This window comes from Tachypleus tridentatus, chromosome 3, assembly GCF_004210375.1.
Source record: "Tachypleus tridentatus isolate NWPU-2018 chromosome 3, ASM421037v1, whole genome shotgun sequence".
Lineage (NCBI taxonomy): Eukaryota > Metazoa > Arthropoda > Merostomata > Xiphosura > Limulidae > Tachypleus > Tachypleus tridentatus.
Genome location: NC_134827.1, coordinates 30,206,016 through 30,233,708, shown reverse-complemented (window position 1 = coordinate 30,233,708; position 27,693 = coordinate 30,206,016). Strand labels below are relative to the sequence as shown.

The 27,693-nt window shown below is 37.1% G+C and overlaps 1 protein-coding gene across 1 annotated transcript in view; it reads right to left on the bottom strand.

The window, feature by feature from the left end:
- LOC143246625 (solute carrier family 35 member F3-like) overlaps nucleotides 1-27,378 on the bottom strand; it is a 50,883-nt gene extending 23,505 nt beyond the window's left edge. The window contains exons 1-3 of the mRNA XM_076493663.1: nucleotides 27,080-27,378; nucleotides 24,830-25,300; nucleotides 9,097-9,472 (exon numbers count right to left, since the gene is read on the bottom strand). Of these exons, the coding sequence (XP_076349778.1) occupies nucleotides 9,097-9,472; nucleotides 24,830-25,199 (746 nt within the window). The 5' untranslated portion in view covers nucleotides 25,200-25,300; nucleotides 27,080-27,378. The remainder of the gene's footprint in view (nucleotides 1-9,096; nucleotides 9,473-24,829; nucleotides 25,301-27,079) is intronic.
- Between the last annotated feature and the right edge of the window lie 315 nt (nucleotides 27,379-27,693).

The following is a 27,693-nucleotide window of genomic DNA, read 5'->3' as shown; positions in this document are numbered from 1 at the left end:
AAAAATTGATATATTTTTATCCTACTTAATTTTTACTACTACTAGAGACTGATATACTGTTGGTTAATATGTTCGACTCGCAATCTGCCCGTTGCAGGTTCGAATCCCATCACTAAACATGTTCGCCCTTTCAGTCTTGGGGTGTGTTATAAATAAGTCAACCCTACTATTCGTTATTAACGATTTGCCCAAGAGATGGCGCTAAATAATGTTGACTAGTTAACTTCCCTCTGGTCTGGTACTTCTATATTAAGGACGGCTAATGAAGATACTTCTCTTGTAAATATGCGAAAATTTAACAAATAAACAGGACTTTCTTTTATCACAATCGAACTCCATTTTCAACAAGTTGAATTCCTCCATTTTTGTTCGCGTAGCTAAAAAAGAGGGCGCTAGTGTATATATATATATATTTAATTTTGTTTTTTGCATCATGCTGATTATAACTACTTTTACCGACGTAAACCACTAATGCGTTTGCCGAGAATAAAGTGCTTTTTAACTTCCAAAATAGCATGAGTTTATTCTTTTTCACTGAATATAACTTCCATTTTTCACTCATGTTCTCCATAATCGACAAGTATCACGCAATAAGTTATTTACATCAAACCCATTTAGAACGGCATTGTTCGAAAGTCATCAGACGTAGTTTAAGCTATATAGAGCTATAGAATTATACAGAAATCCGCATTCGGATAAATCACTTAGCCTTCATCTTCTTAAAGGAACATATCAAATACCCCGATTCTTGGTGACGCTGCAGTGGTTATAACTCGCCATGGGTCTTCCGTTAGTGGCAAGTAATGGTTTTTACCAACATTTAATAACTTATCTATATAACTTTATAGAAAGACACTTTGTATTTTCTAAATACATGCTACTTTATAAAGTTATAACCGTAAATGTTTGCGTGGTCTTGCAGATATGGGTTGTTTCTTTGTAACGTACTGACTGCAGGTTTGTTGACAGCGTATGGGTGACAACAGCTGCACATAAGGTATTAAGTTAATCGTAGCCTCTGCGTTCGACAGATATCGCTCCACTAGACTTCTTTATTTGGGGGTATGTTGAGGACATTGTGGTAGAGCACACCTGCAGCAAATGTCATGGATCCAAAGACCAGGATAACGAGAGCCATCGTCACTGTGACTCTACACATGTTGCAGTAAATGTGAACTGAAATAGAATATTGATTACACATGCTGAGAGCCACTAATGATACACATGTAGAGGTCTACTCACATATCAATTAAAACTGTTTGAGCTGAGCTACAAAATTTTGAGAACTGCGTGATTGTATTTCTTCAGTTGGTTGATTATTACATTTTTAAATGGGAAATATTATTTTGGGGCCATGCAGATTGTTAAAGTGTTAACAGCATATCTCAATTAGACTGTTTAAAATGTGTTAACAGCATATATCAAGTACATTGTTTAAAGTGTTAAAAGCATGTCTCAAGTATATTGTTTAAAGAGTGTTAACAGCATATGTCAAGCAGATTGTTTAAAAAGTATTAACAGCATATGTCAAGTAGATTGTTTGAAGTGTTAACAGCATGTCTCAAGTAGATTGTTTAAAGAGTGTTAACAGCATGTGTCGAGTATATTGTTTAAAGAGTGTTAACAGCATATGTCAAGCAGATTGTTTAAAAAGTGTTAACAGCATATGTCAAGTAGATTGTTTGAAGTGTTAACAGCATGTCTCAAGTAGATTGTTTAAAGAGTGTTAACAGCATGTGTCGAGTATATTGTTTAAAGAGTGTTAACAGCATATGTCAAGCAGATTGTTTAAAAAGTGTTAACAGCATATGTCAAGTAGATTGTTTGAAGTGTTAACAGCATGTCTCAAGTATATTGTTTAAAAAGTGTTAACAGCATATGTCAAGTAGATTGTTTGAAGTGTTAACAGCATGTCTCAAGTATATTGTTTAAAGAGTGTTAACAGCATGTCTCAAGTAAATTGTTTAAAGAGTGTTAACAGCATATGTCGAGTAGATTGTTTAAAAGGTGTTAACAGCATGTTTCAAGTAGATTGTTTAAAAGTGTTAAAATCATACACTAAGTAGATTGTTTAAAAGGGAGTAATAACTGTTCACAGTGTAAAAAAACAACAATAAAGTTTAGAAATTAGTTCATGGACTAAGTTAGTGTTTATCATTAAGACTTTAGTGATGAGAATTTGAGAATTCATGAGTGAGATGAGCCATTTTAGGTCGAAATATAGAGATGTAGGGAGAGTTTAGAAAGTATGGGAATTATGGGTCACATAGGACGTGAGATGAGCCACGTTAGGTCGAAATATAAAGATGTAGGGAGAGTTTAGAAAGTGTGGGAATTATGGGTAACATAGGACGTGAGATGAGCCATTTTAGGTCGAAATATAGAGATGTAGGGAGAGTTTAGAAAGTATAGGAATTATGGGTAACATAGGACGTGAGATGAGCCATTTTAGGTCGAAATATAGAGATGCAGGGAGAGTTTAGGAAGTGTGGGAATTATGGGTAACATGGGACGTGAGATGAGTCATTTTAGGTCGAAATATAGAGATGTAGAAGAGTTTAGAAAGTGTGGGAATTATGGGTAATATAGGACTTGAGATGAGCCACTTTAGGTCGAAATATAGAGATGTAAAAAGAGTATAGAAAGTATGGGAATTAAGGGTAACATAGGACGTGAGATGAGCAATTTTAGGTCGAAATATAGAGATGTAGGGAGAGTTTAAAAAGTATGGGAATTATGGGTAACATAAGACATGAGATGAGCCACTTTAGGTCGAAATATAGAGATGTGGAGTGAGTTTAGAAAGTGTGAGAACTATGGGTAACATAGGACGTGAGATGAGCCATTTTAGGTTGAAGTATAAAGATGTAGGGAGAGTTTAGAAAGTATGAGAATTATGGGTAACATAGGACGTGAGATGAGCAATTTTAGGTCCAAATATAGAGATGTAGGGAGAGTTTTGAAAGTATAGGAATTATGGGTAACATAGGACGTGAAATGAGCCACTTTAGGTCGAAATATAGAGATGTAGGGAGAGTTTAGAAAGTGTGGGAATTATGGGTAACATAGGACTTGAGATGAGCCACTTTAGGTCGAAATATAGAGATGTAGGGAGAATTTAGAAAGTATGGGAATTATGGGTAACATAGGACGGGAGATGAGCCATTTTAGGTTGAAATATAGGGATGTAAAGAGAGTACAGAAAGTATGGAAATTATGGGTAACATAGGACGTGAGATGAGCCATTTTAGGTTGAAATATAGAGATGTAGGGAGAGTTTAGAAAGTGTGGGAATATTGGGTAACATAGGACGTGAGATGAGCCATTTTAGGTCGAAATATAGAGATGTAGGGAGAGTTTAGAAAGTGTGGGAATATTGGGTAACATAGGACGTGAGATGAGCCATTTTAGGTCGAAATATAGAGATGTAGGAGAGTTTAGAAAGTATAGGGAATTATGGGTAACATAGGACGTGAGATGAAACCATTTTAGGTCAAAATATAGAGATGCAGGGAGAGTTTAGGAAGTGTGGGAATTATGGGTAACATGGGACGTGAGATGAGTCATTTTAGGTCGAAATATAGAGATGTAGAAGAGTTTAGAAAGTGTGGGAATTATGGGTAATATAGGACTTGAGATGAGCCACTTTAGGTCGAAATATAGAGATGTAAAGAGAGTATAGAAAGTATGGGAATTATGGGTAACATAGGACGTGAGATGAGCCATTTTAGGTCGAAATATAGAGATGTAGGGAGAGTTTAAAAAGTATGGGAATTATGGGTAACATAGGACATGAGATGAGCCACTTTAGGTCGAAATATAGAGATGTGGGGTGAGTTTAGAAAGTGTGGGAATTATGGGTAACATAGGACGTGAGATGAGCCATTTTAGGTTGAAGTATAAAGATGTAGGGAGAGTTTAGAAAGTATGAGAATTATGGGTAACATAGGACGTGAGATGAGCAATTTTAGGTCGAAATATAGAGATGTAGGGAGAGTTTTGAAAGTATAGGAATTATGGGTAACATAGGACGTGAGATGAGCCATTTTAGGTTGAAATATAGAGATGTAGGGAGAGTTTAGAAAGTGTGGGAATATTGGGTAACATAGGACGTGAGATGAGCCATTTTAGGTCGAAATATAGAGATGTAGGGAGAGTTTAGAAAGTGTGGGAATATTGGGTAACATAGGACGTGAGATGAGCCATTTTAGGTCGAAATATAGAGATGCAGGAGAGTTTAGGAAGTGTAGGGAATTATGGGTAACATGGGACGTGAGATGAGTCATTTAGGTCGAAATATAGAGATGTAGAAGAGTTTAGAAAATGTGGGAATTATGGGTAATATAGGACTTGAGATGAGCCACTTTAGGTCGAAATATAGAGATGTAAAGAGAGTATAGAAAGTATGGGAATTATGGGTAACATAGGACGTGAGATGAGCCATTTTAGGTCGAAATATAGAGATGTAGGGAGAGTTTAAAAAGTATGGGAATTATGGGTAACATAGGACATGAGATGAGCCATTTTAGGTCGAAATATAGAGATGTAGGGAGAGTTTAGAAAGTGTGGGAATATTGGGTAACATAGGACGTGAGATGAGCTATTTTAGGTCGAAATATAGAGATGTAGGGAGAGTTTAGAAAGTGTGGGAATATTGGGTAACATAGGACGTGAGATGAGCCATTTTAGGTCGAAATATAGAGATGTAGGGAGAGTATAGAAAGTATGGGAATTATGGGTAACATAGGACGTGAGATGAGCCATTTTAGGTCGAAATATAGAGATGTAGGGAGAGTTTAAAAGTATAGGAATTATGGGTAACATAGGACATGAGATGAGCAATTTTAGGTCGAAATATAGAGATGTAGGGAGAGTTTTGAAAGTATAGGAATTATGGGTAACATAGGACGTGAGATGAGCCATTTTAGGTTGAAATATAGAGATGTAGGGAGAGTTTAGAAAGTGTGGGAATATTGGGTAACATAGGACGTGAGATGAGCCATTTTAGGTCGAAATATAGAGATGTAGGGAGAGTTTAGAAAGTGTGGGAATATTGGGTAACATAGGACGTGAGATGAGCCATTTTAGGTCGAAATATAGAGATGCAGGGAGAGTTTAGGAAGTGTGGGAATTATGGGTAACATGGGACGTGAGATGAGTCATTTTAGGTCGAAATATAGAGATGTAGAAGAGTTTAGAAAATGTGGGAATTATGGGTAATATAGGACTTGAGATGAGCCACTTTAGGTCGAAATATAGAGATGTAAAGAGAGTATAGAAAGTATGGGAATTATGGGTAACATAGGACGTGAGATGAGCCATTTTAGGTCGAAATATAGAGATGTAGGGAGAGTTTAAAAGTATGGGAATTATGGGTAACATAGGACATGAGATGAGCCACTTTAGGTCGAAATATAGAGATGTGGGGTGAGTTTAGAAAGTGTGGGAACTATGGGTAACATAGGACGTGAGATGAGCCATTTTAGGTTGAAGTATAAAGATGTAGGGAGAGTTTAGAAAGTATGAGAATTATGGGTAACATAGGACGTGAGATGAGCCATTTTAGGTCGAAATATAGAGATGTAGAAGAGTTTAGAAAGTGTGGGAATTATGGGTAACATAGGACGTGAGATGAGCCATTTTAGGTCGAAATATAGAGATGTAGGGAGAGTTTAGAAAGTGTGGGAATATTGGGTAACATAGGACGTGAGATGAGCTATTTTAGGTCGAAATATAGAGATGTAGGGAGAGTTTAGAAAGTGTGGGAATATTGGGTAACATAGGACGTGAGATGAGCCATTTTAGGTCGAAATATAGAGATGTAGGGAGAGTTTAGAAAGTATGGGAATTATGGATAACATAGGACGTGAGATGAGCCATTTAAGGTCGAAATATAGAGATGTAGGGAGAGTTTCGAAAGTGTGGGAATTATGGGTAACATAGGACGTGAGATGAGTCATTTTAGGTCGAAATATAGAGATGTAGGGAGAGTTTAGAAAGTATGGGAATTATGGGTAACATAGGACGTGAGATGAGCCATTTAAGGTCGAAATATAGAGATGTAGGGAGAGTTTCGAAAGTGTGGGAATTATGGGTAACATAGGACGTGAGATGAAACCATTTTAGGTCAGAAATATAGAGATGTAGGGAGAGTTTAGAAAGTGTGGGAATTATGGGTAACATAGGACGTGAGATGAGCCATTTTAGGTCGAAATATAGAGATGTAGAAGAGTTTAGAAAGTTTGGGAATTATGGGTAACATAGGACGTGAGATGAGCCATTTTAGGTCGAAATATAGAGATGTAGGGAGAGTTTAGAAAGTATGGGAATTATGGGTAACATAGGACGTGAAATGAGCCACTTTAGGTCGAAATATAGAGATGTAGAGAGAGTTTAGAAAGTATAGGAATTATGGGTAACAAAGGACGTGAGATGAGCTATTTTAAGTCGAAATATAGAGATGCAGGGAGAGTTTAGAAAGTGTGGGAAGTATGGGTAACATAGAACGTGAGATGAGCCACTTTGGGTCGAAATATAGAGATGTGGGGAGAGTTTAGAAAGTGTGGGAGTTATGGGTGACATAGGACTTGAGATGAGCCATTTTATGTCGAAATACAAAGATGTAGGGAGAGTTTAGAAAGTATGGGAATTATGGGTAACATAGGACGTGAGATGAGCCATTTGAGGTCGAAATATAGAGATGTAGGGAGAGTTTCGAAAGTGTGGGAATATTGGGTAACATAGGACGTGAGATGAGCCATTTTAGGTCGAAATATAAAGATGTAGGGAGAGTTTAGAAAGTATGGGAATTATGGGTAACACAGGACGTGAGATGAGCCATTTTAGGTCAAAATATAGAGATGTAGGGAGAGCTTTGAAAGTATGGGAATTATGGGTAACATAGGACGTGAGATGAGCCACTTTAGGTCGAAATATAGAGATGTAGGGAGAGTTTAGAAAGTATGGGAATTATGGGTAACATAACATAGGACTAGTGAGAGGACTGTATCATTGCAATCTATAGATCTTGTTAAGGGCTGAACTGGGATAAAACTGTTGCAGTATAGAACACGTTAGTCTATAATGGACAACAAACTCCATACCAGAACCAGCTAAGAGATAAAATACCGAGCTCGTTCAATAAGTATCAGTCCAGCTAAGCCGATGATAGGAAATACTGTTTAATGAAGTTTTAATTTGTTTATTTTATATCCAGTCCAACGCATATATTTTATTGTACAACTGAGTCCACAGCAAGAACGTGCCAGTCATAGCCAATGTGAAGTGGCGGATCAGTGTATGGAGTACCCTGCTGGTACAGCGGTAAGTCTATGGAGTTACAACGTTAAAATCAGGGATTCGATTCCCCTCGGTGGACTCAACAGATAGCCCAATGTGGCTTTGCTTTAAAAAAAACACACACACACACATAATATATGGAAAAGCGTTACAGGTAGCTTCCACGAAATATCAGTCTAACCATCGCATGAAAAGCTTATCCGTATTGTTCTGTATGCAGACTTACCGATCAAGTCTCTGGATGTAATGCATATCTATTTCTAAGCATCAGGGCTGTTAAATCTGGCGCTATAAAAAAGGTATCCTCGCGCACAATAAAAATATTATAAAAAGCTACATTCGTAAGAAGTATGCTTTGAACGTGACAGCTTTATGACGTTTTTGTTTTTGTTGTTAAGCAAAACCTATACAATGACCTATTTGTGCTGTGCCTATCATGAGTAACGAACCCCGAATTTTAGCGTTATACGTCCATAGACTTACAGGTGAAACCACTAGGAGGCCTTACAACGGCGCCCTTTACAATGAAAACTACGTTGCAAGGCTACTCTAAACATGCACGGTCGTCAAAGCATGACTGGACGTGGCCACCTAAACTGTAACGACGTGTTGAGTCTCCGAAATCGTTTCAATATAACACTATCAACATTCGAAACTTGTATATTTGTTTTTTGAATTTCGCGCAAAGCTACTTGAGAGCTATCTGCGCTGGCCGTCTCTAATCTGGCAGTGTAAGACTAGAGGGGAAGCAGCTAATCATCACCACCCACCGCCAACTCTTGGGCTACTCTTTTACCAACAAATAGTGGTATTGACCATCACATTATAACGCCCCCACTGCTGGGAGGGGGAGCATGTTTGGTGCGACCGGTATTCGAACCCGCGATCCTTGGATTACGAGTCGAACGCCTTAAGGCATTTGGCTATGCCGGGCCTCGAAACTTGTAAAAATACGAAGAAGAAAACTGAAAAACTAATATATCTATAAAATCAGACTAAAGTTTAGAAAATATATATAAATATTACATTAAGATAGTCGAGTGCTTATTAATTTGTAACCGCTAGCAGCGAAATCTTAAGTTTAAAGATCAGCTAAATATAAGATCTATAACCCAAAATATACGAAACTAAATTCATGACTCTAGTACAGAAATGGCACCTGTCTCACTGTAAGTTTGTACTTCGAACTATCTGAAATCTGTTTAGTAAATTATCGCGAAAAGTGAAATAAAAAAAAATCACAAAAATACGAAAGTCACTTTGTCTTGGAGACATTGTTAATCCAATGAAGTTTAAGCGTAAATACTGCGCAGAACGTTGAACGTTTATTCAAAAGGATCTGCGTTAGGAAACACGCCGGCCCCTTACCTACTGACAAAGTTCAAACATCAACTGTTTGTTTTCCTTTTTAATTTCGCGCAAAGCTACGCGAGAGCCACCTACGCTAGCCGTCCCTAATTTAGCAGTGTAAGAATAGAGGGAAAGCAGTTAGTCATCACCACCCACCGCCAATTCTTGGGCTACTCTTTTGTCAACGAAAAGTGGTCTTGACCGTTACATTATTACGCCCCCACGGTTGAAAAGGCGAGCATGGTAGAAGTCAAACTTGCATATAACTATTCTTGCATCTAAGAATTTATTTCATATGTGCAGCATCATTGACAAGCTGCTAAGAATATCAACATTAGTTTAACAAAACCTAATCTGGATTCATTTTTAGAAATTTACTGTAAATACTCCGAATTATCAAAATGTGAAGGTTTAGCACTTATGTTCGTATGCATAAATATAACTTACAAGATAATTCTTTTTGTTCGATCCTTTCCAGATTGTCTCAGTATCCTGGAACCCAGGTAGATTGGGAAAAAGAAGATGTTCCATAGTGTGCAAAACCAAGTTGTGAAGAAAGGTGCATTGAACTTAGTCAACTGCAGACGGGTGTCAAAATTTATTTTACTGTCTTCTGTGTACTCGTTGGTCGAATTCTGAACTGTATCCGATGTAAACCGATAGCTGGTGATATATGTTAGCTTGAGCATGTGTGCTACTCCAATCCACGAGCTAGCAAGTAAGAGGGTCAGAAGGATCCCAATAGCTGATCGTCGCAACCTTTCGGAACAACAGCTGCTTCCCTTTGTACCAGTTCGTGACTGGCTGTCATCCTCCACGTCTCCTGGTGTAAGATGTTACAAAACAAAATAGCATATTATTTCTAATTAGTTTACGCGTATTGTTTGTTTGTTTTTTATCGTGATATTATACAAACATTTACATATGTCAAAGGGAGGTTTAATTATAAATAAATTGATTTTAACAATAAATATAACATCCTATATATTTTTACTCTTATTTCAATAAATCATCTAAGGTGGTGTTCCGGTGGATCAGCGAAAAGTTTTCGGACTTTCAATTCTAAAAATCAGAGATGATGTAAGGCTCCTTGCGGTGGACAGAGCTCAAATAGTCCATTATGCAGTTTTGCGCTGAAAAACGAAAAACAGAAGGGGAAAAAAAAGGCCTTCTTTCGTCAAATTTTTGTTTTGTGAAAGCTATCGCATGCCTTTAAAATGGAATGGTATATATCAGAGAGTTTACATCCAGTTAAACCTACAGCAGTTAATAAACGAGACACGAGAAACACGAAACAACCTTTCCAAAACATACGGACGTTAAAGAGTTATAATGTTTGGGCTATACAACACCAGTTACAAAAATTCGATAGCCCGGCATGGCCAGGTGGATATGACGCTCGACCCGCAATCTGAGGATCGAGGGTTCGAATCCCCGTTAAACCAAACATGTTCGCCATTTCAGCCGTGGGGTCGTTATGATGTTACGGTCAATCTCACTATTCATCGGTAAAAGAGTAGCCTAAGAGTTAGCGGCGGGGGTTGATGACTAGCTTCCTTTCTCATAGTCTTACACTGCTAAACTAACGCAGATAGCCCTCGTATAGCTTTGCGCGAAATCCAAAAACAAAGAAACAAACATACAAGAATTCGAACTTACGGGATTTAAGTTACAGAACTTACGTAAATCATATACAGAATGTTGAGAGAAAAACAAATGGTTAGAAGAATTCATTAGTTGTAATTAAGCACAAATCTACACCATGAGGTATTTGTTCTATGCCTAACAGGGGTATCAAAACCCGGTTTCTAGCGGTGTGAGTCCGCAGACATACCGCAGGTGAGCACAATAAAATGCACTAAGTGTGAATTGTTTTATTATTTTTATCATATTTTCGTGTGATAAATAGTTTTGCAGAAAGAAAATGATTGGGCTGTTTGTGCTTTGCCCACCACGTGTATCGAAACCTGGTTTTTAGCGTTGTAACTCCACAGACTTACTATTGTGCTACTAGGGGGCTTCTAAAGAAGAAATCCCCAAAAAATTTATTTTAAATATTCGAACAAAACTGTACGTGGGCTATCTGTACCAGCCGTTTCTAATTTCAAACTGATAAACATTTGTTTGTTTGTGTGTTTGTTGGGCTTCGCGCAAAATTCCATGTGATAGCCGTTCATAAATTTGTATTAATGGACTACTAGAGGAAAGGCAGCTGTTCAACAGCACATACCGCCAAATATAGATTTCCCCTTGTCTGATCGACCCTCTATCTGACAGTCTGTTTGTTTGTTTTGAATTTTGCGCAAAGTTATATGAGGTTTATCTGTGGCGCTAGCCGTCCCTAATTTTGTAGTGTAAGACTAGAGGGAAGGCAGATAGTCATCACCCCCCACCGCCAACTCTTAGGCTACTCTTTTATCAACGAAACGTGGGATTGACTGTCACATAACAACGCCCCCGCGGCTGAAAGGGCGAACATGTTTGGTTTAACGGGGGTTCGAACCCGCGACTCTCAGATTACGAGTCGAGTGCCTTAACCACCTGGCCATGCGGGATTATCTAAGAGTCAGTCTTATAACTTGCGTACGGCTTCAAAGTGAAGAATGCGATTTTGCAGAAACGAGATGTGAACCATGGACCTTGGGATTCACAGCTCGGTACGTTAACCACTAGACCATACCCAACCTTATTAAGAAAGAAAATTCCAGAAATTCTATCTATTAAATACTAATAATGATCATATCCCGATCCTCTAAACCCTGCTTTTATTGAGATTACCAGTCGTAGGCGGTGTTAAAAATGACTTACAATGGTAACGCATTAACCTGTTCTGTTTATTTATTTTGAATTTTCGCGCCAAGCTACGCGTGGGCTATCTGCGCAAGATGTCTCTAATTTAGCAGTGTGAGACTAGAGGGAAGACAACTAGTCATCATCACTCACTTCCAACTTTTAGGCTATTCTTTTACCAACGGATAGTGTAATTAATCGTTACATTATAATGCCTCCACGACTGAAAGGGCGAGCATGTTTGGTGTGACGGAGATTCGAATTCGCGACCTTCAAATTACGAGTCGAGCGCCATACCGACCTTAATTAGTTCTTTCAGGGATTTAGAACACAATTATAAGAATAGTTAAAGAAAACAGTTGTTGTATTGAATTATGTTTTGACAAACCATTAAAAAACTATTTTGATTTAAAACTTAAAATTATTATTTCAGGATATATTAATTTAGAGTTTTTAGAAAAACGGAGTCGAAATAAATATTATATATACATGAAAAAGTGGCGTTATCATCGAATTCTACAATTGCGCTGAAAACCGTAAATAATGTTCATTATCTGTCAACCTGGGTTGTTGTTTTATCTTTATTCTGTTACTGTTTCCACTTGAGTAAACGACTCTGCCTAAAATGGCGATAATCGAGATGATTTTGTGATTTAAAATTTTGGTATCACTGGTTAATATTAATTAATAAGTTTTGTTAAACGTTAAAAGGCTTAGGTTTTAATATGCTGTCTTCGTGGTTTGCTTAGAGTTATGTAAAAGTACAGTAAGTAAACTAGCCCTAAACAAACTCACATACAGGTGTGATATTTTGGTTACTTTAGGGTTATGTAATTCAAATGATATCTAAATTATAACAAACCAAGCTTGTTTCTTTAGATTCTTCTAGAGTTCTGCATGTGATATTAAATTATTTACAAATCAAATCTAACTTTTAGGTCCACTTGGGGATAAGCTAAATAAACTTGAATAGATAAAACTCCTGTGTCTTTAGGGTTACGTTATCGATATAGTATACATAGTATAAGATCTTAGGCCTGTCTTTCCGGTTTGCCTAGGTTAACGTATATGCTCCAATTTGTGTGTACGCGAGCGGCATGGTATACGTAAGGTCGTATCAAATGTTTATTATTCTTTTTATGTGTCATACATAACTAAGATTTTTATTTATAATTCTAAAAATACAAAATACATTTTTTTTCATTAACTAAACCATTTCTTATTTCGTGCTGTTTTTTGGAAATATGAGTATGTGCGTCATCAAAGAATTGTTATAGCGAACTTATTGGCTGACTTACAGTTTTAGTTTTCATGGTAACACAAGAATATAGAAAGCAGAAACTAACTGTCTGTAAATTGATTATGCTGTATTCTTGTCGCATCCTTATGTACCCTTGTATTGATTTTTCTCAAACACATACGTTGATGTTTTTCGAGAATACGAATGAATACGTTACATTAATGTACCACTGATATTGCACTACTTAACAGATAAATAGACGCCACAGGTTTCAAAGTTGAAGGTTACAGCAGCTACAGATGGTTGAGTAAGTTATATTAGAATGATATTAAAACTTAAATGCAACCGAAACAAAGTCACGTGAAACACAAAACTGCATTCTGACACCGTCAGGCGTTTTCGTAAGCGGTGTGACGTCACTGAACATTGATCACTTTCGGGAAGAGTGAGTAACTGCAGTGACTTACTATAGAGGTTCAGTATTTTGAATCCTATAATGTCCGTAAAAGTTTGACGAATCTTGTAAAGTTAATAACAACAAAAAAGAAACTTTCTACGGCTAAAACGCTTCATATAAACACCACAGGGCTATCTGCGTTCGCTCCCTCTAAATTTGGACTTAAAAGGAATAAAGGGCTAGTGAACATAATACACCATAACTAATATTTGTCTACCCTAATCAAACTCAGGGATTTAACTGTTACTCCTATAACGCACCTAAGGCCAAAAGTGTAGAGGGTACTTTTGCAACATCGGGACGCGGTACCATGGGTTCTTGGATTCACATTCCGGACATATTAGGTAGTAGATCACACTCAGTTCGTCATAGGATGGAAACGAAGAAATCTCAAGACATTCAAACTGATTGTCATAGATCGTCTTTTTAATAACCAATGAAGAGTAAATAGAATCGAAACTTTCAGGAAGTATTAGCTTAGTTGCTTAAAATAATTGGTCTTTAACCAATAGCATTCTTTCGCGTCACTCTTTCAAACTGTCATTTTTTTTATTGATAAAGAAATTTTACCGACACAGTAATACGCTATTCACAACTTAATGTTTCTAGTTGTGCGTTTTGTTATAACAAACCCTTTAATGAGCTATCTACTGTGTCCACCGACTGGAATCGAACCTTGGCTTTTAGCATTGTAAGTCCGAAGAAGGGGATACTATTATATATATACTGCGTACTGTTTTGTTTGAAGTTAATCAGAAAGGTACATAATGGGCTATTCGTGCTCTGCCCACCACGGATATCAAAAACCCGATTTCTAGCGTTTCAGTCCGTAGACGTACTGCTGAGCTGCTACTCTTAAGAAGGCAAGTCATTTGTAATTATTTGATATTTAATACATTTATAAAATATATAATATACGAAACGTATTTGCCAATATTTATTTTACGGCAAGTCAGGTATTTTTAGCAGAGAAAGTCACAAACAATAGTTTCTAGCATCATTTTATCCAAAAAAATGTGTCAAGATGTGAGCTCGAAGGGATATAGCCTATGCCAACAAGAAACCAAAAACTATAAGCAACTTGATTGAAACCAAGGGTTAATAATTTGATGTAAACAACGTATTTAAAATCAAGGATCGTGTTTTTAAAGGACCAAAAATAATCAGATTTCGATCTTTTATATAAGCAAATTTCGAATGAAAAATATAAGATGAAATTAGTTTTAATAACGTTGAGCAGTACTGGTGGTCTCTACACTGAAACCTTATCTCTACCTGGTGGTTAAACAACGAGTAAAATTCATTATTTAAACTAATTATGTAACCAAATGATCGTACTGAAACCCGATAAACCAAGAGTATTAAGTATAATATAGCCTTTTTAGTTTATCTTATGACCACCAGGAATATTATCGTTAGTAAAGAAATGTAAATCCAACAATTTTATCTCTGACGTCACTTAGGCTCTTTTTTTCGACTCGTTTGCTTTGTGCCAAGAAAAGTAGAAACGGTACAAACAGTAAAGTTGTAGTGTTTGGATGTATGACTCCTATAAGAATAACAAATGATGTCACTCAGTGCATGATTTACGTCACTGACAAGTCCATAAATACAAGCCAGCTGCTTTAATCATTTGTGTATAAGTTGTCAGTTTAGGGATTTTTATGGTAATTATTTGCTTGATTTCTAGCGCGAAACTACACAATGGGATCTCTGCCCACTGCGAGGACTAGAACTCCGGACTCCAGCAGTTAAGTCCAGAAACTTATTGCTGACTCACATGGCCAGGTAGTTTGGGCGCTCAACTCGTAATGAGAAGGTCGCGGGTTCGAATCCCCGTTACACCAAACATGCTCGCACTTTCAGCCATGACGGCTTTATAATGTTACGGTCAATCTCACTATTCGTTTGTATAACAGTAGCCATGAGTTGGCGGTTGGTGATGATAACTAACTTCCTTCCTTGTGCTAAATTTCGGACGGCTAGCGCAGAGAGCCCTCGTGTAGCTTTGCGCGAAATTCAACAAAATAACAAACACTATGGGACTCACAACAATTACATGCTAAGAAATAAATAGCGCACTAATAACGTAAAGACAAATCAACCTGGAATTTGGGTGAATTATCCTAACTTGAGATATAATCAACAGGTTAAACTTAAATTCTGGGTGAATTATCCTAAGGTAACATTATTTATTATTTATAAGGAGTTAAATTTAATATTGAAAAACTTACGGTCGTTGATTGTTTGTTTGGAATTGAGCACAAATCTACACAAATAGTTATCTGTGTTCTGCTCACCACGGGTATGAAAACCCGGTTTCTAGTGGTGTGAGTGCGCAGACATACCGCTGTGCCACTGGAGGGCCCAATCAACAGACTATCTGTATTTTGCCAAACATGAATTTCAGTGTCATCGTTGAACCGCCAGGAGTCCGTTGAAATGGATCACTTAAATAAACGCACATAAGATACTTAAAATAGTAACTTACTTTTTGTTTTAACGACAACGTTTTTTTGCGGTTTCAAAGAGCGTCTTAGCTTCGTCGTCATTGGCGTGTTAATTTTGTCTTACGTAATACGATATGCTTTGATAATTTGTCAACCGCTTGACAAATTAGAATGAAAACGATTAGGTTTTCACAACATTCTTTCCTTCCAACTATGATTTATAACTTTTACATAGAAATAGTCTGGCTAATGATACCGAAAAAACAACTTAGGATTTATCATTTTTGACATACAGAAACGGTCTTATAAGTCACGTATTTGTTCACATCACTTACTTTTGATGAGGATAATTGATCACGAGAATCAATAATATTGTTAATGTTGTTACCCAATGGAATCCAACAAAGGTTCTTTCTTGGTCATTAAAAATTATTAAGGATATTTTAACGGCCTAAAGGATCTTGAAATGAGAATACATTTTAAAGCACGCCCAGCATGTCCAGATGGTTGGAACACTCGATTCGTAAACCGAGGGTTGCGGGTTCGAATCCCTGTTATAACAAACATGTTCGCTTTTTCAGTCGTAGGGGCTTTATAATGTGTCGGTCAATCTCACTATTCGGTGGTAAATAAGTATCCTCAAAGTTGGTGATTGGTGGTGATGATTAGCTGTTTTCCCTTTTATCTTACACTTCTGAATGTGAGATAACTAGCGCAGATTGTCCTGGTGTAACTTTGCGCAAAATTCAAAAAAATATAAACTTTAGAAAGTAACGAATCTCTTCATATTTCTGTTTTGTTCTTATCATTGTTTTCCAAAAACGTAAAATCTACTATAGCCACGACTTTAATATTAAAACAAACTGTCCAATATATACAACCTAATCATCTTACGTCAAGCAACAACAAACTTTGTACTATCGAAACTGTTTAACGTAATTTCCTGAAATGTTACAAAGACCTCTCTTTCATTCAACAGGCCATTGCAGTCCATTAAAATTATCAAATCCACTAAGATACAACGTAATTTCGTTACAGTAAGTGGTAAAAACAAGCAGTGTATCTTGAGGTGTAGACATGACAAAAATGACTTAGAAAAGCAAAATACTTTGTACTTATAGGTAAAATTAATATGGTAAGAAATTCAACAGCGAGTCATTTGTAAGACTATTTTGGATTAGTTTGTTGAATTTTTAAACTAGGCCTCTCTTAGAACTCGACTGGTTGATAATTAATTAGCGCCACAAATTCATCTTAAGGAGTGGAGAAATTACTTCCAAAACCGATCAGTTTTTCCAGTTTGTTTAAAGACGTTTATCGAGTTTGTAAGTCACAGATGAATGGGTAGCCTACCTATTATGTGAAATCGTTTTTCTTACTTATCTAAAAATTAGTGTACCAATAACAAAACTATTCTGTGATGGGTTCCGCACTAGTGGCCCATTGTACAGTTGTTATACTTAACAACAAAAGAATAACATAAACGTATTGTAGTTCATTGTTTCATATAAACACGGAAACTTTTTTTTTTATTAAATAAGCATATAGACAAAGAATAGAAAACCAAGTGGTATAAAGAGTATTCTCAAATATTTAAATTATTTTTTTATTCTGCATCATTCCATTTTATGTTTCTTAAAAAGTTTCTAAGTAGCCAATTTCTACTAATGGTCGTACAATCGACCATGTTCTAAGAACACCAAGTCTATTGGAACATTAAAACGAATACTTTTGAATAACATTATAAAACAAAACGTGAGTGTTCTTTCATGTCTCAGAAGTAAAAATGCTTTCCTAAAGATTTTATCAGCATTTTACAAAGTTTGTAATAAGATATAAATTTCACGATTTAAACATTTGCTCTAGTAACAACCGGCCTTATCGTTCAACAGTAGGCTTAATGGTTTATAAACCTAAAATTCTGGACATTTGATCCCATTTGTGAACATAACATTAAGCACCTCCGTGCCTAACAAAAAAAAAAAAAAACAACAACAAGGTAGTTAAAAAAAATCTCAGCATAAACCTAAAATTTGAGATTCGATACCTGCGGTGGACATAACAAGGTAGTGCACTGTGAAGCTCTGTGCCTGACCAAACCAAGATACTTAAAATATATCAGCTTTTCGTATAACAAACAAACAAATATAAGCCATAAATAACATGTGAAAAAATATTGTATTCCAATGTAGGACACGTAAAAAAATGTTAGATAAAGGAATGAATTATTAACTTATCTTTAAAGTTATTAAATTCACTAAAATTTTAGTTTCCAAATACTACTTTCATCTGAAAAATGTAATTTCTTTTCTTTGTTTTTTTTTAAGCTGCGAAATTTGTATTTCTAATCATAAAATATATTTTGTGTATGTTACAAAAACGTATAAAAGTCGAACTTATTAATTCAAATTACAAAAAAAGAGGTAGAGACGTTTCTTGGTGATTGATATAATCATGACGTCTTAGCGCCCTCTTTCCGTAAACAAAACAATCATTTCCTGATTTGTTTTGAATTTCGCGCAAAGCAACACCAGGACTATCTGCGCTAGCCGTCCCTAAGTTAACTTTGTAAGACTAGAGGGAAGGCAGCTAGTCATCACCACTCACCGCCAACTCTTAGGCTACTTTTTTACCTAAAGAATAGGGGATTGACCATCACATTATAACCCTCCAACGGCTGAAAGGGCGAGTATTTTTGGTGCGACGGGATTTCGAACCCACAACCCTCGGATTTCGAGTCGAGCGCCTTAACCGGTTTATGAAATAGAAGCAATACAGGTAGAAAATAATACATAAAATAAAATTTAAAAAATGGTTTTAACAGCAGCTCTTTCAAAAGGTACTGCTCTTTGTTGAAATAATTCGATATAATTAGAGTGGAACCAAATAAAAATGTTTTACAAGGACAGTGAACATTACTTGTTTGTCGTTAAGCATAAAGCTTCACAATAGGCTATCTGTGCTCTGCCCACAACGACTCCGCAGACATACTGGGACAAGGGGAAGGGGGGCATGAACATTACTTATATGTATTCTTTATGATTCTATTTCTCTTGCATCTCAATATGATGCATCCATTCCTTATATTCATAAATATTTTACTTGAATTCTATATCAATTTGCATTGTCTTTAAGAGAATTTGTTTGTCTTCCATAAGTTTGGAGCTAGCAACACCAAACTTGGCAGACGAGTTCACGGGAGCTCTGGAGGAAAAGGATGATTTATCTATATGGTGGATTAAACACCCCCGGAATGTCCCTCAGGCATGATGGGGACAGTCGCTGAACCCAAATATGCCATGAGATTTTGTGTTCCTGTCTCTTCTCGGGAGGCCCGGCATGGCGTTAAGGCGCTCGACTCGTAATCCGAGAGTCGCGGGTTCGAATCCCGGTCGCACCAAACATGCTCGCCCTTTCAGCCGTGGGGGCGTTATAATGTGACGGTCAATTCCACTATCTGTAGGTAAAAGAGTAGCCCAAGAGTTGGCGGTGGGTGGTGATGACTAGCTGCCTTCCCTCTAGTCTTACACGGCTAGCGCAGATAACCCTCGAGTAGCTTTGCGCGAAATTCAAAATAACAACTAACTCTTCTCGGGATCCTCCAGGTGTGATGTTTGAAACTGTGTTCGTATCTCCTCTCATCTATCAGAAGAACCAAGTGTGGCACAGGCACTACCAGTGAGGGTTTATCTGACTGCGAATCTGCTTGGCTCAGTTTCAGAAACAATTTGGGATAACGAAGGATCTTGTTCAAAGAGGGTCCTTTGTAATTCGGGGAGAAGTGTGGTCATTTTACGTTCACGTGTATGTGTTTTCTTGTGGCAAAACCGCATCGAGCCACCTGCTGTATCCACCGAGGGGAATCAAATCCCTGATTTGTAAATCCGAAGTCATATTGCTGTCCCACTCAGGGACGTTTTTTATGTTACTACTGGTATAAGTAAGCACCCCAGTGATACAGCAGTATTTTTGCGGACTTACAAAGCTAGAAATCGGGTATCGATACCCGTGGTGGGCAGAGCACAGATAGCCTAATAAAAATAAAATGCAGAGAGAAAGCAGAACAGCTCTTGTTTCAAATCTAGTTTGTTTTAAAATGTTAACCCTTGCTCAAGTATTTTATAACAAGTCTATGTTTAGTTGAGGCTTTGAAAATGAAATTAATTTGGTTTGCACAGAACGAATTCTCGTAGGATCCACTGGAGTATATGGCATAGAAGTAAAACATGAACCTAATTTAGATTAATGAAAAGGAAACAAACAAGTACAATAAAAAATTAAATTTCATAAACATAAGTAGAGAATAATATATACGTATCTTATCTAACTATAGTAGCATAGAAAATTTTAATGTTACAGAAGCGTTAAAACAAGAAAGGCGGTTGAGATACTCGAATCGTAATCCGAGGGTCGCGGGTTCGAATCCCCGTGACACCAAATATGCTCGCCCTTTCAGCCGTGGGGACGTCATAATGTGACGATCAATCCCACTATTCGTTAGTAAAAGAGTAGCTCAAGAGTTGGCGGTGGGTGGTCATGACTAGCTGCCTTCTCTCTAGTCTTACATTACTAAATTAGGGACGGCTAGCGCAGATAGCCCTCGTGTAGCTTTGCGCGAAATTCAAAACAAACCAAACTATAAAAATAAAAATTGATCCCTGTTTTGACTCAGATTAACATAAACACTGTTCTTGTATGTTTAACTTTCTTATTTCAATACTTTTTCTCAGTATTTATTATACGTTACGTATATACCAAATACCACTTGTATTTATAAAAGTTTACTTGTTTTGTTATTCTTCTTTTTTATTAGCTACATCTTTGTGCGCCAGCAAATCCAAGTATGATCACGCGTATGCCAGATCCGTCCGATTGTATTATTCATCAGCATCCCTTCCAACCAACCCTCAAATCCAGTTATGTGCTCAAAGTAGAACAACATCCGTTATATATATACACTACTACTATTCTTTTGGAGTAATCATTTTGATCTCATACCTCAGCAGTTAGGATGAAAGGTTCGTTATTTTTCCTGGGTACTTGTCTGGAAAAGTCACTTACTTATTTAATTAGATGAAAATTCGTTGAAATTATGAAATTTTGATTCACTCCATAAATATACATATAGCGATACAGGCAACGTTATAAGAACAATAACTTTCAGTTTTTCTAATCCAATACTGTGAAATAGTCATTGTTAATATTGAAACATTTTAAAGGTGGTTTCAAACAGATAATTTTTGGCCGCCATTTTGTTTCATCACGATCCCTCCTATTAAGTACTACTGTACTTAAAGATATTTTTTAAAAATATTAAATATACGATATCAGATTAAGTATTCCTCAAATGAGGCTACTTTAAAAGACCTTACAATCCAAATTTTCTAGAGAAATAAGTAAACTAAACAAGAACATTGGCTGAATCACAAAAGATGATCGTTATATTAAAACGAATTTCATTGTTTTATAAAGCTTCAACAATTGAATTGGAAGTAAGCCATTTTACCTATTCATATTTACATTGGTGTTCCCGAAATAAGGTAAAACATTTTCATATTTAATGTTCATAAATAAGAGATCATTGACGTCTACTACGAATGAAGTACACTCGTGACACCGTTTTTTAGTTATGAATGTCCACAATTCGCATTTTGTTAATAGTTTTACTCTAAGCTTGACCCGGCATGGACAGGTGGGTTAAAACGTTCGATTCGTAATCTGATGGTTGCGGGTTCGAATCCCTATCGCACCAAACATGCTCGCCCTTTCAGCCATGGGGGCATTATAATGTGACGGTCAATCCCACTATTCGTTGGTAAAAAGAGTAGCCCAAGAGTTAGCTGTTGGTGGTAATGATTACCTGCCTTCCCTCTAATCTTACACTGCTAAATTGGAAACGGCTAGCACAGTTAGCCTTCGTGTAGCTTTGCGCGAAATTAAAAAACAAACAAAAAATCTACTCGGATTATTATACTAGAGTCATTGATATCTGTAAACATTTAGTTATTATTAAAAACAAACAAACAAATAAAAGTTTAGTATTAAAAAAACGGCCCAGGAGTTTGATTTATTTATTGATCAACTTGTCCGGCATGGTTAGGGGACGCTCAAGTCGTAACTTGAAGGTCACGGATTCGAACCCTGTCACGTCAAATATGCTAACGCTTTCAGCCATGAGAGCGTTAAAATGTCAAGATCAATCCCACTATTCGTTTGTAAAAGATTAGCCCAAGAGTTAGCGGTGGGTGGTGATGACTAGCTGCCTTTCCTCTTGTCTGACACTCCTAAATTAGGGCGGTAACGCAGATAGTTCTTGAGTAGCTTTGCGCAAAATTCAAAAACTAAACGAATGTTTGGAGGAAGAGGTCTTATGCACCTGACCCTCCTGGGTATTTAAAATTAACATACCCAAATACCCACAAAGAAGAAGCTTAATGTAAGGGATATAAAGTCACGCCCTTTTAATTATTTAACTATAAATGGAAAAGTAAAAGAAGAGATGAAAACGTAATTAATGAGTTATACATTGTAACGCTAGATTTTTAACTTTTGTCTCGAGGAGGGGAAATCCTTGAATACCCACTTGTTCCTTTTCAAAGCTAGACGAGACGAAACTAATCATCCACGAAAGGTAATGTCCATTGGACCGTTTTCAATCACAAATTTGTTTTTCCGAATTCCAGTTTCACTCGGTTGCCTGTTTAGTGCAGAAGAACGGAACCGGAAATTGAACTGACTATCGAACTAAAACAGAAGAGACAACACGCGCGTGCTGTTATTCGAAAAACGCTTACGTTCATTTCAAAATTAAATGGCGCAAGTTAAGAATTGTTATTTTATCCACAAATAATAAAATATGCATCATGCTTGTTTTCCGAATAGCTGAACAACCCGTATTATTGTTGTTTGAAGCTACACAATGGGCTATCTGTGCTCTACCAACCCTGATTCTAGCGTTGTAAGTCTCTAAGCCACTGATTGTAACTGCCTCTGTACAACAATGTATGATTATGTTACACTTCTAATTAAAAAAAGCTACGTATACAGTTCAGAACTGAAGTGATTGAAAAGGTTTAAGAAGATATCGTAAACACTTTGCCAGTAAGCACTTTGTTTGAAATTCATGTCCACTGAACGTATATTGTGCGGAACGTAGCATGACCTCATGATTATAGAGCCAAGTTTCGAATCGGAAGGTCCAAGACTCGATTAGCGATAGGCCACTGAACAATATACTATATTTCAGCTGTTTTGATTGTTATAACCCAGATAATTAAACTTACTATTTAGTTAATATTGGCTGTATAGACAATACTAGCTGGTGATTGGTTGCCTCTATTTTGATCAACAGCGCTAAATTTAGGATGAGATGTTTGAACTCTTAAGGTCTCTATTCAGATCATGCGTTGCATAAAATGTCGTCTAGATTAAAGCACATCACACATCAAACTGTAAAACATTAAGGTGTTTTAACATTGCAAGTTTTGTTTCTAACCCTAACTCACGTGAAAAAACAAGAAACAAACACGATGTGAAACCTCCCATTGTACTGTTCAGACGTAATTGCTTTCTGACAACATCAAAAACTATCGTCTCCGACAGTTTTCGTGAAATATGTGGGCGTGCACTATAATCTGTACTGTCTAGAATCTCTTACGGGCTACTTCATTGATTTTACTGGTATTTATTATTCATAACGCGTGATATGTACACTAAATAACGGTCTTTATCGTGAGAGTCTAATATAGTAGACAGTAATTACGTGTACAAACTTTTTGTTTCCAAAAATAATCTATCATTTATTGACGAGTGTGTGTGAAAATATTTTGGGTGTTTTTTTCCATATTAATCACAAAATTATATATTTATTAATTAGTAAGGCACTCTCTCTTTTTAAAAATATAAGAAAGGGAATTATTATATATATATATATATATGGTTTGTTTGTTTGTTTGTTTGTTTTGAATTTCGCGCAAAGCTACTCGAGGGCTATCTACGATAGCCGTCCCTAATTTAGCAGTGTAAGACTAGAGCTACTTAGCGGCTAGTCATCACCACCCACCGCCAACTCTTGGGCTACTCTTTTACCAACGAATAGTAGGAATGACCGTTACATTATAACGCCCCCATGGCTGAAAGGGCGAGCATGTTTGGTGCAACGGGGATGCGAACCCGCGACCTTCGGATTACGAGTCGCACGTCTTAACCCACCACGGATATCGAAACCCGGTTTTTAGCGTTGTAAGTCCACATACATTGTAACACATAATCCTTTGTGCAATAATATTCTTCTATAATTATTATTATTTTTCTTCTATTTTTTTTTCAATTTCACACAAAGATACTCAACAGCTATCTGCACCTAGCCGTCCCTAATTTAGCAGTGACAAACTAGAGGGAAGACAGTCAGTCAACAACACCTAATACCAATTCTTCAACTGATTTCTATCATTGAATAGTTGAATTAACCATAACGTTATAACACTCCTATTGTTGAAATAGTAAGGATATTCAGGGAAAACAAATCGATTCCATTGCGAGTAGGGCAACCCAGTCACTAGGCCATAACAGGCCATAATAATAATTACAATTAATATCAGTAATAATTATATGTACCAGGTGAAGTACAAAAAAAAAAAACTTAGATGTATATCTGTCCCAGGTGATTACTTGAGTTCTGTCGCTGCTAACGACGTTTTTGGACCTCAATCCAAAATCACCTGACAAGGTTTTGTACGCTTAGCGAATTTCCAATTGTTAAGCATAATTATCACACGTAAAGTTTTGTGTACCATACCCATATGCCCGGCATGGCCAGGTGGTTAAGGCACTCGACTCATAATCTGAGAGCCATGGGTTCGAATCCCCGTCACACCAAACATGCTCGCCCTTCCAGCTGTGTGGGCGTTATAATGTGACAGTCAATCTCTCTATTCATTGGTAAAAGGGTAGCCCAAGAGTTGGCGGTGGGTGGTGATGACTAGCTGCCTTCCCTCTAGTCTTATACTGCTAAATTATGGGCGGCTAGCACAGATAGCCCTCGAGTAGCTTTGCGCGAAATTCAAAAACAAACCAAAACCACACCAATAATTTTGAGCCAACGTAGTCATTTTTATCTAACAAATTTGATGTTCCGTATAATATCAAAAATAACTAAAATACATATTGAATTATTAAACTCTGATACCATAACCAATATATTTCAGACAAAACACACAAACTATTTAAGATTTTGAAACTCACCTTGAATGTTGTTTGACAGGTGATGAATGTCAATCTGGCTTTCAAAAGAAGATGGATTTGGTATTGCCGAAACCCCCTCCTGAGACCAGGACATAAGCGATCCAATGGAAGCTCGACTGAAGGACCCAGACTGAAATATTCCATTGATTTTCGGGATTCTGTTGGAGTGTTCTGTATTAGGGCTAGAGGCTGTTGAAGCTGGAACGTTTTGTGTTTCATCAGCTAGTGAGTCCGAAGTAGCGGGATTAATCCCAGTAAAGGTGTCAGAATCGTCTGTTATGACAACAGCAGGGGGTGACCTCGATTTTGTTATTGTCCTTAAAGACTGGAGCCTGGGTCTAGTATGGACAGTCTCATCTCCAATAACCATGGTTATGCCTTTGGATTTCTCATTAAATTCTTTTCGACGACGTAAAACTGCTTCTTCCACAACTTTCCTAGTTTTATGCTACTGACAGGATTTTGGTGTAGCTTGAACGAAAACAAAAACGTATAAAACAATTAAGTTAGAGACCTGTACGTCTTGAACATGACGAATACAAAGACAGACGTTCGAAAGAATATTAGGTTAACAAGCTGATGATTCTGGATGTTTTGAATAAAAATAGTGTGGTACAAAATGAACATAAGTCACCCCTATCTACCTGTAGATCAATAGAGTCACACACTCAAGATTCCATTTCAAGACTAGAGCCTCAAGTCACACCACAACAACGTAACCTCACAGCCTCAAGTCACACCACAACAACGTAACCTCACAGCCACAAGTCACACCACAACAACGTAACCTCACAGCCACAAGTCACACCACAACAACGTAACCTCACAGCCTCAAGTCACACCACAACAACGTAACCTCACAGCCACAAGTCACACCACAACAACGTAACTTCACAGCCACAAGTCACACCACAACAACGTAACCTCACAGCCTCAAGTCACACCACAACAGCGTAACCTCACAGCCTCAAGTCACACCACAACAACGTAACCTCACTGTTATTTGCAGTATTGATTTGTTTGTGTGTCATTATTCTTTTTTCCTGTTATGACATAAGTCACAACCGACGCAAAGATACGATATAAGCATCTCCGTAAAGAAAATGTTACCTTCTGGAGCGAATACGTGCAGAAAAAAATTATGAGAACTGCTGTCTTGTGTTGTATGGATCCTTACACTTTAAGTGGTTTATGAGAACCATCAACGTCTGTTCGAAACGAAGGGTGTTTAGGAAAGCGTCGGAATCGAGAATATTGTAACGCCCCCTTTTACATATTTAACTAATATAACAACTGTAAATTATATTATTACGTCTAGCGAAGCGCCCTCGCTTTTCCACTCGTTCCAACGCCGCTGGTTATTGTTTGTTTGTTATTAGCACAAAAGCCGCACAAAGGGCCATTTGTGCTCCGCCCACCAGAAGTGTTGGAACCCGGTTTCTAGAATTATAAATCCTTAGACATGTCGCTGTACCACTGGAGAGCTCTTACTACTGAAAAGTTAATGTAGTCACGTGTTTAAGGCCCTTTAACACGATCTTGTAATATATCACAAATTTAATTATGTGTTTCTGAATATTTAATGTTTTTATGCACCAATGAAAAACATGAGTACTTAACATAACACTGATTATTAATAGAAATTCTTTTCATGACAAACTTTTCGGCCCGGCATGGCCAGGTGGCTTAAGGCGTTCGACTAGTAATCTGAGGGTCGCGGGTTCGAATCCTCGTCACAACACGATACATGCTCGCCCTTTCAGCCGTGGGGGCGTTATAATGTACGGTCAATCCGACTATTCAGTGGTAAAAGATCAGCCCAAGAGTTGGCGGTGGGTGGTGATGACTAACTGCCCTCTCTCTAGTCTTATACTGCTAAATTAGGGACGGCTAGCGTAGATAGCTCTCGTATAGCTTTGCGCGAAATTCAAAACAAACAAAAAAAGAAACCACACATTAGTTTCTTTAACGATAGCGTAATCTGTAAGGTAGATATACATGTAACGAAACCACAACACACACACACACACACACATATATATACTAAACAAGTCTTCATGGTTCTTCAAAAGTATTACACAGTTTGAGGAGACAACTTCAAACTTCCATTCCTATGGAGAACAAATAAAATTACAATGTTAACAACTTCCATGTAAATCTTAAGTGTTCTTTTTCTGGGAGGCAACAGTTCCTACGAAACTAGAAGGTAGGGCTGACTTACTTTAAAAACGAAGGCTCTTTCCAACTTACCGACATTTATAATTTGTGAATAGCTTCTATTTCTGCCGAAACGACGGACTGAAAATTTTCAGTCAAGGTACAGACATCGTAACGCGATAACTATAGTTAGCTAAGATACTTGTCTCTCGCTCACATCTTCTATGATCTGTGTAGATTGAGTCATACACTAGAGGGCACGTTATAGAATCAAGATACCAAAGAAGAGCTGGAAGACCGATCAATACGGTTTGCATGTACACGAATGGTATTTTCGAGGGTACGCTTTTCGCTTGTTCGTGGTGCCCGCACAACTCTCTCCTACAGCCTCACATAGCCACACAACAATAACTAGTCTCTTTTACGATAGCAGAATCGATTAGTCATATTAAATGTGTAACACGCATGCGCTAATTATCAACTATGGTGATTTACATTCGAAAATATTTTTTTACGTTTTTTTCACACGATTGATTTTGATCTTGAAATATTAATAATAATATTATATGTTACCATACAGATAACATATAATAAGTTTAGTTCGTTGTAGTATTTTCCTATACATTCTTTTTTAAGCGTATAGTTAATTATTTGGCACCACTTTCAACATGTCATTTTTTTGTCTTTATAATTTCGTATGTAATTAT